At 46.9% G+C, this 13,434-nt stretch overlaps 1 protein-coding gene across 2 annotated transcripts in view; it reads left to right on the top strand.

Annotated features, from left to right (window-relative positions):
• The window catches only part of HDAC5 (histone deacetylase 5), a 196,839-nt gene that overhangs the window by 15,317 nt on the left and 168,088 nt on the right, over positions 1-13,434 (top strand). For both annotated transcript variants that reach the window (XM_015423183.1, XM_015423184.1), the window contains one exon: positions 7,742-7,944. In XM_015423183.1, the coding sequence (XP_015278669.1) occupies positions 7,923-7,944 (22 nt within the window). In that variant the 5' untranslated portion in view covers positions 7,742-7,922. The remainder of the gene's footprint in view (positions 1-7,741; positions 7,945-13,434) is intronic.

Here is a 13,434-nt window from a genome sequence, read left to right as displayed (position 1 = left end):
AGGAGCTCCAGTGCAAGCAGAAATTGTTTGCTGGATGTAACCCAAGGTCTGGCGGTGGTGTAGGGGATTCTTCCATGCATCTCTCTGTTAGCTTGTTTCTTGCTGTGGTCCGTCTCTTGTTGCTCAGCTGATGTTTTTGATTTCTGGCTCTCTTGTTGTGGTAATGGCCTCTGCACTGCTAAGGCCCTAACAGGTTTCCACCTTGTTGTGTAACTCTGATATTGCATGCTTCCAGCTCAGTGGGTATTGAGTGTGGAAAAATTAGGGACCACTGCCCTAGATTTCTGGTACACAGAGGCTGAGTGGGGGGCCTGTAGAGTTGGGTACCAGGGATCTATATTTGGGAAAATGCTAAATGTAGAAATGGCAACTGTAGACACCAAAAAATGGGGTTTCATGGAGTCGGCTGTACAGGGAACACAGAGGAGTCTTTTTTCTCAGCAGTGGTAGAGGAGATGTTGACCTGCTGTTCTAGTCTTAGAACATGGTTTTGGGACTGCATTATATCCTTTCTGAGTATCAGGGTTTGTAAGATGATACTACTAGGGCAGCACAACTTTCTCCCCTTCGTCTTAAAACTCTGTGCTGTCTCATTGCTTATGAAGTACCCGTGCTCTGATCCCCGCACTGTTTTTTCATTGCCTTCTGCAAGCAGCACAAATGCCTTCCCTTATCTTTAAACCTCTATGCAGCCTTGCCCCCGTTCTATCTTTATACTCTTATTTGCTGGAATGTACCTATGAGTGACCTTTGGTCTTCCAAGTCTTACCCACTCTCAGGTGTCCAAAAGTCTGGATTGTATGCTGCATTTTTATATTTTTTTCTGACCCCTTTGAAATCAGGTGTGGGGGTTGAGCTGGTGTTTGTACTCAAAATGCAGACTTGCGTCATAACTGCTGTGAATTTTCATCATGATAGCTGAATGCCCATGGGAGGTACTATGCGTACATCTCGTTTTACGTCTTCCCTGGCTTCCTGGAGAGTGAGTGCGAGGTTTGAGCTGAGGTTCAGTCCTGAAATATGTAATTCTATCCTGAAAACATTCATGAGCTGTGATTCTGATAGCCTGGAAGGCATATGACAGTATTGTTTCTGTCTTCCTCTTGCAACCAAGTGTTGGCATAAAAGCTAAAGTTTGAATGAGACATAGAATCGTGTTCTGAACATGGTGAATCTAACCAGTTCTGCTAGTAAGAAAGAGAAGAGGAGTCCCAACTGGCCATCCAAAAAGGCTACACTGGGGAACATGGGACCTGCATAGAAAAAAGCCACATGAATGTGGGCTGCAGAGAGGAGCAATGATTAGGGCAAGATGGAGTGAAAAAGCTGCCTGATACCTCACTGTTCAGTGGAGGCAGGGGTCATTTCCTGCAGGAGCACACAGGAGCGAAGCTCCGGCAGTAAACAGCCCAGGGGGCGGGCTCATGCAACAAGCCCCACCCCCTGCTCCCAGCAGCCCTCAGTCAGAGCAAGAAGCAGCCAGGTAAGTTGCAGAGCTCCCCCCCAGTCCCCCGATCCAGAACAGTCCAGTGGCACCTTTAAGACCAAGGTTTATTCTGGTACAAGCTCTCCCTCCTCTGCGAGGGCAGATCTGCACGCCCCCCCCCCCAATAGCTAGCAATCCAAAACAGTCCAGTGGAGCCTGAGCGGTGGGTGTTGCCTTCTGACACACTTCTGGTAATATCAGGGGGTGTGGCATATGCAAATAAGTTATGCTAATGAGCTCCTGCACCTCTTTTTCTACGAAATGACCCCTGAGTGGAGGTATCAACAAATTGAATGCCACCTAGCCGAGAAACACATGATCTATATAGCTCTATACTGTCTACTTAGGCTGGTTGTGACTCTCCGTAGTCTCAGGAAGAACAAGACATTTTCCCCACTTACTGGTCTGTGAGAACCTTTAACTGGAGATGGCAAGAATTGAATCTGGGACCTTCTGCATGCAGAGCAGTTACTCTACTTTCTGAGCTATGGCCCCTCTCCTAAGTAAAAGGTCTAACTTTACTTGACGGAAGAGGAGGAATCTTTCACTAACAAGTACTAACATCAGTAAAGAACAGTACCCATTGCAGGCTGAATCTTTCCTGGCTGTGTGCACAGATGGCCTTAACAGGTTAAGAGGCAGCCATTTGTCTCTGCTTGCCTTGAATCTCACACTCGCACCGAGACAGGTAGGTAGTCTGTTTATTTGGATGGCCCAGGCTTGCCTGCTCTGGTTGGATCTTGGAAGCTAAGCAAGGTAGGCCCTGGTTAGTACTTGGATGGGAGACCGGGAAGGTAGTTGTGGGTTGCTATGCAGACGCAGCCAGTGGCAAGCTACTTGCTTTGAGAACCCCTTAAGTTAGCTGTGACTTGATGGTGCCGTCCATCCAAGGTGTTAACAGTATCAGGCTGTTCTCTGCATTCCTGGAACAGCTGGTCAGAAATGTCCCTTGTGCTTTCCCTGTTCAATGTTGGGCTGGTTTCTCCATGGTCCAGCCCCAAGCTCCTTTGGGCCATGCCCAGTAGTTCTAACAGCCTCCTTGAGGGAAGGCCCTCCCAACCTTGCCAGCCCAGATCATGACATAATTCTGATGGGATGCCATCTTCCCCCATGGTGGCCACAAAGGCAGGCCAGTCCGTCAAATGTGGCCATAGTCCCTGGCCAAACATGCCCCAGTGGTTTTTGTGAAGGGCTACTGACAACTCTTTGCACCTACTAGAGGGATTGTTCCATGGTCTTGGTCTGTTGGGCCAGGACTGCTAACCTGTTGACCTCACTGTAGTCACCTCTGCTTCCTTCTCCAGGCCTGCCTGGGCTACATTGGTTCCTCTTAAAAATGGCCCCTGTTGGAATTCTTAGCTGAGATGGATTAGTTTGTCCTGAATGTGTGCATTAGTTTCCATCCAGATGTTTAAAGAGCGTATCACACTGTCTTTCATTTTGCACTTTCTTCTCCCGGTTTGAGAACAGGTGTGTGTTTTGAGGTGGTGGCTTCAAACTGATATGCTAACTTGAAATGCAGAATTTTAACCCGAATACATTTTTCATATTTAACATACTTATTGCTTGCAAGCTGACCAGTGCTGAATGGGCGGCATAACCCAAAGCCTTCACTTAGCCAACTATTTTTATTTTGAAGATATCCTTAATTGTTTAAAAGAACTATTTTCTTTGTCCCATACACGTATGTACTAAGTAGGGGAGGCCCAGAAGATGGTGTGTGGCTGTTTGATTTGACCTGAAGTTGGTATCTTTGTGGCTGTCTTTCTCGAGCTGTTTGCTTTGTAGACCAGAGTATCTGTTCTGCCTACGTTTTGAGTCCTCTGCCACAGGTTCTCACTTATCAGCTGAATCTAAGTGCAGTTGGTGAATTGCCTGCAGAGAACTGGTAATACGTGCAGAGCAGATAGCTCAAGAAAGTGATCCCACAGGTTATGTCATGCCTGCAGTATACAATAAACAGTTTACACGTCTAGAACAGCATTTTCCTTTCTGTCAGGCATTTCTAAGAAATCCCTTGCAGATCTTTGCCTACTGTTCTCTCCCCATGGTGCTGTTCTAGCATCCCACCCAACACTCCAGTATGCTTAACTTAAAGATTTCATTTTCTTTTTTCAAGTCGCACTGGACTCTAGAGCCACATAGACCTGGTTTTAGAAACAAGTTGCCTGTTTTCCCGATGGACAGCATTGAAGCTGAGGGGTAGTCTCCAACAGGTGTCCCAAGGAGAATGTTTTCTGTGAGCTTAATTCCTTGGTGGTGGAATACATGGGCGTGACTTGACCCTCGGCTTCCTTTCTTGAGTTATCTGCTCTGTATAGATGTTCTCTGGTTTCAGATTGTGGCACAGTGTGTAGTCTGCATTGTGATGGTGGGGACCTGATTCTGTGTGTGGACTGCATTGCTTGGTGAAAGGGTGCGGCGAAGGAATGGAAAGACATTCTCAAATGGATGCAAAGCCAAAAAGATTTTCTCTCTGTCTGGAACATCTTGGTTGCTCCAAAGCATTCTAGTGTGCATGTTCAAGTGAGCCAGCGCATCCACCAGACTTTCTTCAGATTCATTCTCAGTGCTCTCTGTCTTTGTCACATTTGGCTCCATCTCTTCCTTATCAAAGAAAGGCTCAAGCATCTTCACATGGGTTTCTTTCCTGCTCTTTCCATTGAAACCATGTAAGAAACTGCATCTGTTTTGTCCCCGACTACATGAGGTCCATCACCTTATCCCCTAACTCCAAAATTCTAGAGTAGGCTTTAATGAAGATACATGATAGATGCAACAGTAGCTTTTTGCACTGTGCCCAGCCTCCTTTGAAACTGGAAATGGGTGCTGGACATGAACACTAACTTCCATTCTGAAACTGTAATGCTCAAGCCAGGGATTATGTTTATAATTTTGTATTTTCTCTATTTAAGCGCAGGTGTGTCTGTGTGGATAGCAGTCAGTTATTTGAACATATGATATAGAATTGTACCTTGAAAGACAGGTTAACCATATTTTATTCTAATAGCATTCAAGGAAGGTACTGAATTATGAAGAGATAAATGGAAAACCGAATGGCTGAGTAGACAAGTTAAACCAACGGACTTGTTTTGCTTGGCTGGTTTTCTTCTTTAAGAAAATTCATTTCATTATGATATTTTTCTCAGCAATGCCAGAAATCAAGAGTGGCTCTGGAAAAAGTAATACTTCTATATAGTGCTGTTTAGAGAGTTTCAACACCTTATGTAAATTTTTTGTAATCTTTACAAAAACTTGGTGTGATAGGGCAATATTGTTATCCCCATATTGCAGATGGGAAGCTGAGTTGGAGTGGTTAATATTTAAGCCCCACCTTACACTTGTGGCACAAGGTGGTTTCCAGTTCCAAAATTTAATAACATGCAAAAATACAGGAAAGCCCCATTTATCCCCTGCACCAAGAAACTACCTGCAGTGTAAACTCTGTTAAAAGCAAAAAGTTCTAAAGATGGTGTCTCACCTTCCATTGCAGAAAAAAGGGATGGGGCCTTAAGTGAGGAAACAGAACGTGGTAACCACAACTGTAGCTTGCCTTGGGCCACACAGCAGAGAAAGACTGAAACCACCGGCTTTCCTGGTTTGTAGTCTCCCATCTACACCAGCTCACAGTGGCACAAATAAATCCTGTTGAAGCGGAAACACATACGACTTGGAAAGAGCTGCAGAAATTCAAAAGGCCAACATTTCGTTGTAAGGACTGACAACACATGGGGAGTGGCTGTGGCTCAGTGGTAGAGAATCTTCTTGGCATGAAAAAGGTCCCAGGTTCAATCCTTGGCATCTCCAATTAAGGATGGGGTCATAGGTGATCCAAAAGTCCTCTAGCTGAGATCCCAGAAAGCAACTGCCAGTCACAGAATAGACAGTGCTGCCCTTGATTTGCCATGGGTTTAGGGTTGCCAGGTGTACTTACCCTTGGCAGCGGGGGACCCTCGCCAGTCTCCGGGAGCTCTTCCAGGATGCGTGTGCGCGAAGCGCGCGCCACCAGCATGTCACAGGAAGTGACGTACTACGACCATATGGTTTCCCCCCCGATGATCTGGGCCATGCCCCCAACGTGAGTGACATGGCTGCGTCACCTCTGGTGACGCAACTTCGGGGGGCGGAGTTCCCCCGGGGCCCGATTCCACCATGGTGGAAATCGGGCCTCCAAAGGGGGGTTTTCTCGCCCCCACTTTGCAGCCCTACATGGGTTTGATTCAGTGTAAAGCAGCTTCATGTGTTCATGTGGTCCTTTGGGCAAGACTGATACCAGGAAAGGGTGCTATCTGGCACTACAGTTGCCATGCTGATTTGAGAAAGAGTTGGTGAGAGAGGGTTAGCTGTGAGAGTATGGGGAATTTCACATTACCCAGTTTCACCCGGTTTCAAGCCGGCAATCATCCATTTTGAAGTGAACCAGTACAGGGGTGCCATTTCACACAGGGCTTGCCCCTACTGGAAATGAGTCGGATCAGAAGCGGTTTGGCATTTCAGACTTGCACCGCTTTGTTTTTCCGCCGTTTTCCTCCCGTGCGGGTGATCGATTTTTTTTAAAAAACGTTCGATTTATAGCGCTATAGTGCTATAGCAGTATAACAAAACACTCCATGCATTCCAATGGGATTGATATAATGCTATTCCGTTATACCGCTATAGCGCTGTAACGCTATAAATTGAACGTTTAAAAAAAAACCCAAACAGCCGGAAATCGCCCATGCGGGCGAAAAAAGGCGGGAAAAAAGCGTATCGGAACCGGGAGAGGGCACTGGAGACCACTTGGAAGTGGATGACAGGTAAAACGCTTCAGTCCTGGTTCCTAAATGGGACTGAAGTGTTTGTGTATGAAATGGCAAATAGATTCCGGAAGGGAACCGGTTCGCAAACGGGTTCTGTCTGAAATGACAGACCAGAACCCGTTTGAGAACCGGTTCCCTTCCGGAATCTATCGCCTGTCTGAAATTCCCCTATGTCTCTCCAACTAGGGTGGTTTGGGAGTGGCACTTGCACAGAATTGAGCGATTTCATAGTGTGCTATCCTGTACCCTACTGCTCTGCTTAGCAACGGTGGAAGCCTTGCTCTCGCTCAGGGGTCCCCAACCTTTTTGGACCTGCGGGCACCTGTGGAATTCTGACAAAGTATGGTGGGCGCATCCATAAAATGGCCTCTGCAGGAGGTGGAGCTAGCTGCAATATGGTTGCCGCAGCTCCAGTCACATAGTGAAGATTCTTGTGCTGTGGTGGCAGCTGCTGTCAAAGCAGCATTTAAAAAAAATCTGAACAGCCAATGAGAAGCCTTGCTGGGCAAAAGTTGCCCGGCCCACTTTCTAAAAACACCAGTGGTGAGTGCCAGAAAAGGTGTTGGTGGGCGCCATGTCACCCATGGGCACCATGTTGGGGACCCATGCTGTGACCTTTTCCAACTTAAGTGGTTACAGGGCTATTTTTGGGCAGGAACACACAGGAACGGAGTTCCGGCTGGCTCCCAAGTTGGCCACGCCCAGCAGGAACTCATTAACATAATAGGCCACACCCAGCAGCAGAAACTCATTAGGATTGGCTACATTAGGGGTGTGTGGCCTAACATGCAAATGAGTTCCTGCTACAAAAAAGGCCCTGGGTTTTGACAACAAACAAGGTAAACAGAATAACAAGCAAAAGGTGGGTGTGGCTGGATAACCACACTTCTGGTAACATGGGGGTGCGGCTTAATGTGCTAATGAGCTGTGCTGTCAGGGGTGTGGCTTAATATGCTAATGAGTTTCTGCTGTTGGGTGTGGCCTATTATGCTAATGAGTTCCTGCAGGGCTTTTTCTACAAAAAGAGCCCTGAGTGGTTCTTCTGCCTGAGGAAAAGCCACTTCCATTGGGAGGACATCTCCTTAGGCTGGAGGAAGACTTCAGACTTGGCTGAGTGGGGTAGAAAAGCATGCCAGCCACTGATCTTATGTACTCTTTATTATACTGTCATCTTGCAGAACAAATGGGAGGGGCTGCAGCTCAGTTTCAAAATGTGTCCTTCGCATGCAGAAAATCCCCCATCCAGTCCCCGTCATCTGTGATTAATAGATCTCAGGTTGTTGGGGAAAGGGCATTGGAGAGCTGCTACCGATCAGAGTAAAGGATGCTAAACTAGATCGGCTAATATTCTGACTTGATATAAGACAGCTTTTGCATGTTTTAACTGTTCAGTTGTGAGCAGTCAGCTGTTCTTACAAGGACAGATGCTGATCTTTCTCTCTCTCTTTAATCATAGGGTTCCTTAAAAGGATTTCCTCTCTTGCCACAAGGGATGTCCCAGTTGTGTTGGCCGAACGGCGTCTGACCATTTCTGCCGTCAGTCCCCAACCCCCACGTGAACACCGCTGGAGGCCTAGCTCTGCTAACAGCTCCTTCCTTACCTTTCGGCGAGCAGCCACCCTACCAACAAGGACAACATGAACTCCAAGAATGAGTCAGGTAGGTGAGGGCAGGGAAGGTGATGTTGGGAGGAGCGACATGGCAGTGGTGCTCCTTCCTTGGCTTCAGCCAGTTTGGACCAGAGAAGTGGATGGGGTTTGCTTGCTGTGTCTTTTCAACCGTACCTTGCATGTATGTTTGGAAAAGCGGCTGATGAAGGTGCAGGAACTCCACCTCTTTTTAACTCAGTGGAACATTGGGGCCCATGACACATGTTTTATCGGTTCACTAGCTTAAGGCCAGTGAAATCCGATGGGTAGTTTGAAGAGGGCATCGATGGAGTCCTTCGCTTGTTTTCCCAACCCCAGTCACCGCCTGCTGCTCCCAACTTTCCCCTCTGCTTACCCACTCTCACTGCTCACATGGTAAAGCAGGCCTGGCCCCTCTCATTTGTCTGTCTGCTACCATGGCAGCAACTTTTCCAGTGTGTCTTTGTTGAAACCATTGCCATGGGCAGAGGAACAGTTTTCTAGACCCCAGCCCTGCCTCATTACAGGTTCTGAGAAAGGAGGAAAGAAACGTATTGATGCCCTCTCTTTCCTTCCTTCCAAATATAGTTGGAGGGGAGACTAATGAGACTACTGTTGGAAAAACATTGCCCCCTTGGGAGCGAAAATTTTAGGGGGATCAGTGGGCTGCAACAGGAGGGGGGAAGGTGTGGAAGTCCTGCTCTGCTAGCTTTACTCCATTGACAGGGCTTTGGATCCTGTGACTTCTGCTAAGCCTTCCAGGGAGAAAGACTTCCTCCCACGGGGAGTGAGGTGCTGATAGAGAGGAGGCTTCCTCTGATGAGGTTCTTTCTTGGTGAAAGGGAGTCTTCTAGGTTTGGTTTACACCTGCCTTTTCCAAACAGCATACAGATTTACATTAGGGCTAGCTTCAGGGGCAACATAATCACTTCAGTGTTGTCTGTGGTGCCAATTCCATGAGCAGTAGTTACTGCGGTTCTTCTCTGCGCAGGAAAAAAATAGCCATGCATTAATTCCTGTGTGATAAGCAAGGAAGGCAGGATTCTGCCTCTTAGCGGTTTCCAACATTTTTGGTACGGTGACCCATTCAAGGCTGGCCCAAGTTTTTTTGGGACCTTAGGCAAACTGTGACCTGGGTACTCGTCGAGTTCAGCACTCCAGTTTCTACAGTGGCTAGCCCTGTATTTTGGAGAAACCAACAAGCAGCACACAATAGGTGCAGCGGCCCCCACTATGAACCCCAAGCAAGTGGCATTCCGACATAGGCAGCCTTTGCATATGGAGGTTACATTCCGGCCTTTGACCATCCTCTCCTTCATTACTCCCTCTAATCCATCCTGAACTGCTAAGAAGCTCACTCTAGTAACTATCAGGAGACATTTTACTTGGCCAACATGTATGTGCAGTGAAGAAAAAAATACCTGACATGGAAGATACTGTTTTCAGGGTCTTGGTTTCCAAAATACAAAAGAGCGCAATGGAAAGGACAGGGGCGGCTATTAGGAAGGGCTGGCCCATAACCTACTTTCAGAGGCTTTGCGTACTTTTGGGTCCAGACCCACAGCTTGGGAAACACTGTTCTACCCAACTCCTTCTGTTCCAGAGGTCGGAAAATTTCCCTTGACTCCCTGAATGGTTCTCACACAGTGCAGCCTTAAGAAATGTTACACTCAATCTAAGCCCAATGGCTTCAGTCTCTCTCAAGCATTTCAGGGGAAGCAGCAATGAAATATTAATGAGTCTTTCAGAGTAATTTAACAGTAAGCTGTTGCTGGTCTAAGTGTGAACCAGATAGTGGGAGGCGCATATCCAACATTCTAGCAGTAAACTAGAAGTAAACTGCACGTGTGGATGTAGTGATGCAGAATTTTGGGAATAGAATTCATCAGAGATAGAGAATGTTAGGAACAGTTTAGGACAGATATTATAGCTGTCTATTTGAGCATGTATTTTAGCCTGTCTCACGGGTTTAAAACTGGGAATAATATATAACTTAATATGTATTTTATATTAATCTATATATCTAATTCCCAAGTTGCCCCCTGCGTGCGGATATCTAAATCCACACATCGGGGGCACTTGGGGGGCAGGGAGATTTTCCTGCACATTTTGGGGCAATCCCTAGATGTGCACAAAAATCTAAAAACTGTAAATATTTAAATCCCCCAAAATGTAGAAAAGTATTCACTGTGCATGTGCAGGGAATGCACTGGGAACGGTGCCTCGCAGCCGTTGCGGGGGGGGCTTGGTGGGCCTGCAGCTGCATGGGCCTCGCTGTCGCTGCTGGGGGGGGGGAGAAAGTTTGTCAGTAAGTATTTAAATCCCCCCCAAAGTGTGTAGTTGGGCTGCGGCGGCGGCTTGGTACAACGGAAGAGCAGGCGGTTGCAGAGCCTCCCCCTGCTGCTGCCGCCCCAGCACCCGCTCGCCAGCTGGGTTGGGGGGCCAGCCAGTGCAGCAGAGTCCCTGTGCCTGCCCATCGCACCACAGCTCTCTCCCTTGGCTCTGCAGCTGCCTTCTCTGCGCCTGGCACACACACACCCCCCGATCTCCTGGCAGTCCGCCTTCCGGCTCCCTCACACACAGGAGCGCTTCTCCCCTTGCGCGGCAGCCCGGCTTCATGTCTGCAAGCCTCTCCTGCTTCCTCAGCCCTGAAGAGCCCCCCCCCCCCCCGCGCGCAAGTATCGCGGGTCCCTCTTCTTGTATTTATGGTTCTCTTGTAAGCCGCCCTAAGCCTGCCCCAGCGGGGAGGGCAGGGTAAAAATCTAATAAAGAAATAAGCAACCCAGTGGCACTTGCCAATTACATCAAACCTTGTAACAATGATTCGGGCACTCACTGTGAAACAGCACCATGCACATATGTAGACAAATGTGTCTTCTTCCCTCTTCTGTTTTTAGAGTTTGGGAAATGGTGGCTACTTTCCACCTAGCCTTTTGGCAAGGGTCAGGCCTGTATTTGCTCTGTGCTGCTGTCTGCTTTTTATTGCATTTCTATATGTGTTGTTTGATTTGTTTTATTGTTTGGTCCGTACACTGATCAGTTCCTAAGCCAATTCAGGGTGTTGGTTTCGTCCTTTAAAGCCCTACATGGCTTGGGGCTGGGGTATCTGAAGGACCATCTTCTCCCTGTACATTGCTTCTTGGGAATTAAGATCACAAGGAGAGGCCCTCCTGACTGGCCCAACAATCAAAGAAGCTTGTTTGGTGAGTACATGAGAGAGGGCCTTTTCAGTGGCAGCCCCACAATTATGGGAGAAGCTCCCCGGGGAGTAGTGCCCAGCCCACTTGCGGTCTGTCTTTAGGAGGCAGTTGAAGACAGTTTTATTTAGGACTGCTGCATTTTACTAACTTAGCTTTTATTTATTGGCAGCCCTCATTGGAGATTTTGAATTGTGGTTTTTAATGTGTTTTATATAATTTTATATAATAGCAGTTCGAAAGCAAGAAATTGCAAGTAGATAAATAGGTACCACTTCGGTGGGAAGGTAACAGCGTTCCGTGCGCCTTGGTGTTTAGTCATGCCGGCCACATGACCACGGAAACGTCTTCGGACAGCGCTGGCTCTTCGGCTTTGAAACGGAGATGAGCACCGCAACCCTAGAGTCGGATTCGACTGGCTTTCGAGCAAGGGAACCTTTACGTTTATATATAATTGTTATCTTATTTATATTGTGAGCCTCCTTCAGTTCCGCAGAATAGAAAGGCAGCTAATAAATGTTTTAAATAAATAGATAAAAGATATATTTTCCTTGCATTTTAAACTGTAATTTTGGCTGTGTGTTGAGAGTGGAAATGGCTAAATATAAGTTTCTTAAATTCAATTTAAGTTGCATTCTGTAAATGGTAGGTACATATTTCTTGGTTGCTGTTGGAAATCTTCCCTCCTTCTGGGGCTGATTCAAGCTGACCTGATCTGCCCTTTCATGCACAGCCTGGCCTGTGCAATCGTGCACCTGGGCAGATGGGAGAGCATCCATACAGGATGTAAGCTTCCCCTTTCCTTCCATACCAACTCACAGCAAAGCACATTTAGTATATGGCAAGAAATAATTCTGGTGGCTGGGAGGGTGTTTTTATCTATCCATCTGGGATAGTCCTGCCTTGTCATGGAGAGCTGGACTTGATGGCTTTCCAGACCTTTCGAATTCTGTGAGTAGGAAATTAAGCAGGGCTGATAACTGCACCATTCAGAGAGAAAAAAAAGGGTCACTGGATGTAGAACTAAGAAAAGCTGTACTTTCATCTACCAGGAAGTTAGGTCAATTATTTGCTGATAAAATACGCAAATGAAGTCCATTCCTGTCCCTGGACTCAAGCTTGTAACCCTTGGCTAAGCTATAAGTATGTTGCACTGCTTGGAGTCAGTGTTTGCAGTATTATCGAGTTCAATCTATCTATCTATATAAAATATATATGGAAAATTGCCCGGAAAGCCCAACATGGTGATATCTAATGCATCAGAACTGGGAAACTACTTAAAGAGTATTGTGTTGGTGCTGTAAGATTGTATGCATGTAGCCCAATTTAAATAAGGTGCCTGGGATGTTCAAAGACACATGGGTGAACTCTTGGTGTCCCATTTAAATTGGGCCTAATAGTCTTTACTAACAATCTCATGTGGATTGAAGTTACAATAATTTAAAAGGCTTCGGTAAGCTGATTCTTTTGCCCCCATTGATTTAAGTGCTTGGAGCAGGTTTCTGTGTAGATTATGGTTCTTGCGCATGTTACTATACAAAAATAGGAGGCAAGCATTGGGCTAACACTCTTAAACATCTTGGGTATACTTTCTTTTTAAAGAAAAAATCAGTTTCTCACCCTTATGGAGGAGCAATTTGAAAGGGTTGATGAAGTTGCTACTTTAGGTCAGTAAATCATAATGGGCCTCCACAGGGCCAGCATTGGGGAGGGCTAGTAATTGTTCTTTACATTTGGGGGGAACATTATTAATTCTCCTGAAAGTTCTTGGAGTTCATTATGTACATATCATAAGATGTATCAGGCTACATGGGACCAGGGTTTCTGTTTTTTTCAAGCAGAGGCTTTAGTTTCCCAGCCAGCAGAAACAATCCCCAAAATGCCTCAGCTGGAAGCATTCTATAATGTTTTCTAGAGCCTTTTTCACCCATAGAGTACTTTCTGCTCAGATTTGTATATCCTGCCTTCCATTTCCGCATTAGTGATTCCAGAATATGCACTTTATATAGCCCACTTAAAAATGAAAATCTATATATCTAATAGCCAAGTTGCCCCCTCCGTGCGGATCGCTAAATCAGCACGGAGGGGGCAGCTGGGGGGCTGGGGGAGGTTTGTGCACACGTGGGCCAGTCCCCACGTGTGCACAAAAATACAAAAAGTTTAAAAAAATTTCGGGGGGATGTTTAAATCCCCCCGAAAGTGCAAGACCGTCTCCTGCGCATGCGCAGGAGACGCTCTGCAACGCCGCCGCCGCTGCCGCCGCCTCGGACCAGCCGGCGGGCTGGCGGGCGACGGGGGGGAGGAAGCCGGGCCTCGCCGCCACC

This window comes from Gekko japonicus, unplaced genomic scaffold (genome assembly GCF_001447785.1).
Source record: "Gekko japonicus isolate JY-2015 unplaced genomic scaffold, Gekko_japonicus_V1.1 scaffold661, whole genome shotgun sequence".
Lineage (NCBI taxonomy): Eukaryota > Metazoa > Chordata > Lepidosauria > Squamata > Gekkonidae > Gekko > Gekko japonicus.
The sequence above is the reverse complement of the archived record's forward strand: the minus strand, read 5'-3'. Positions and strand labels throughout refer to the sequence as shown.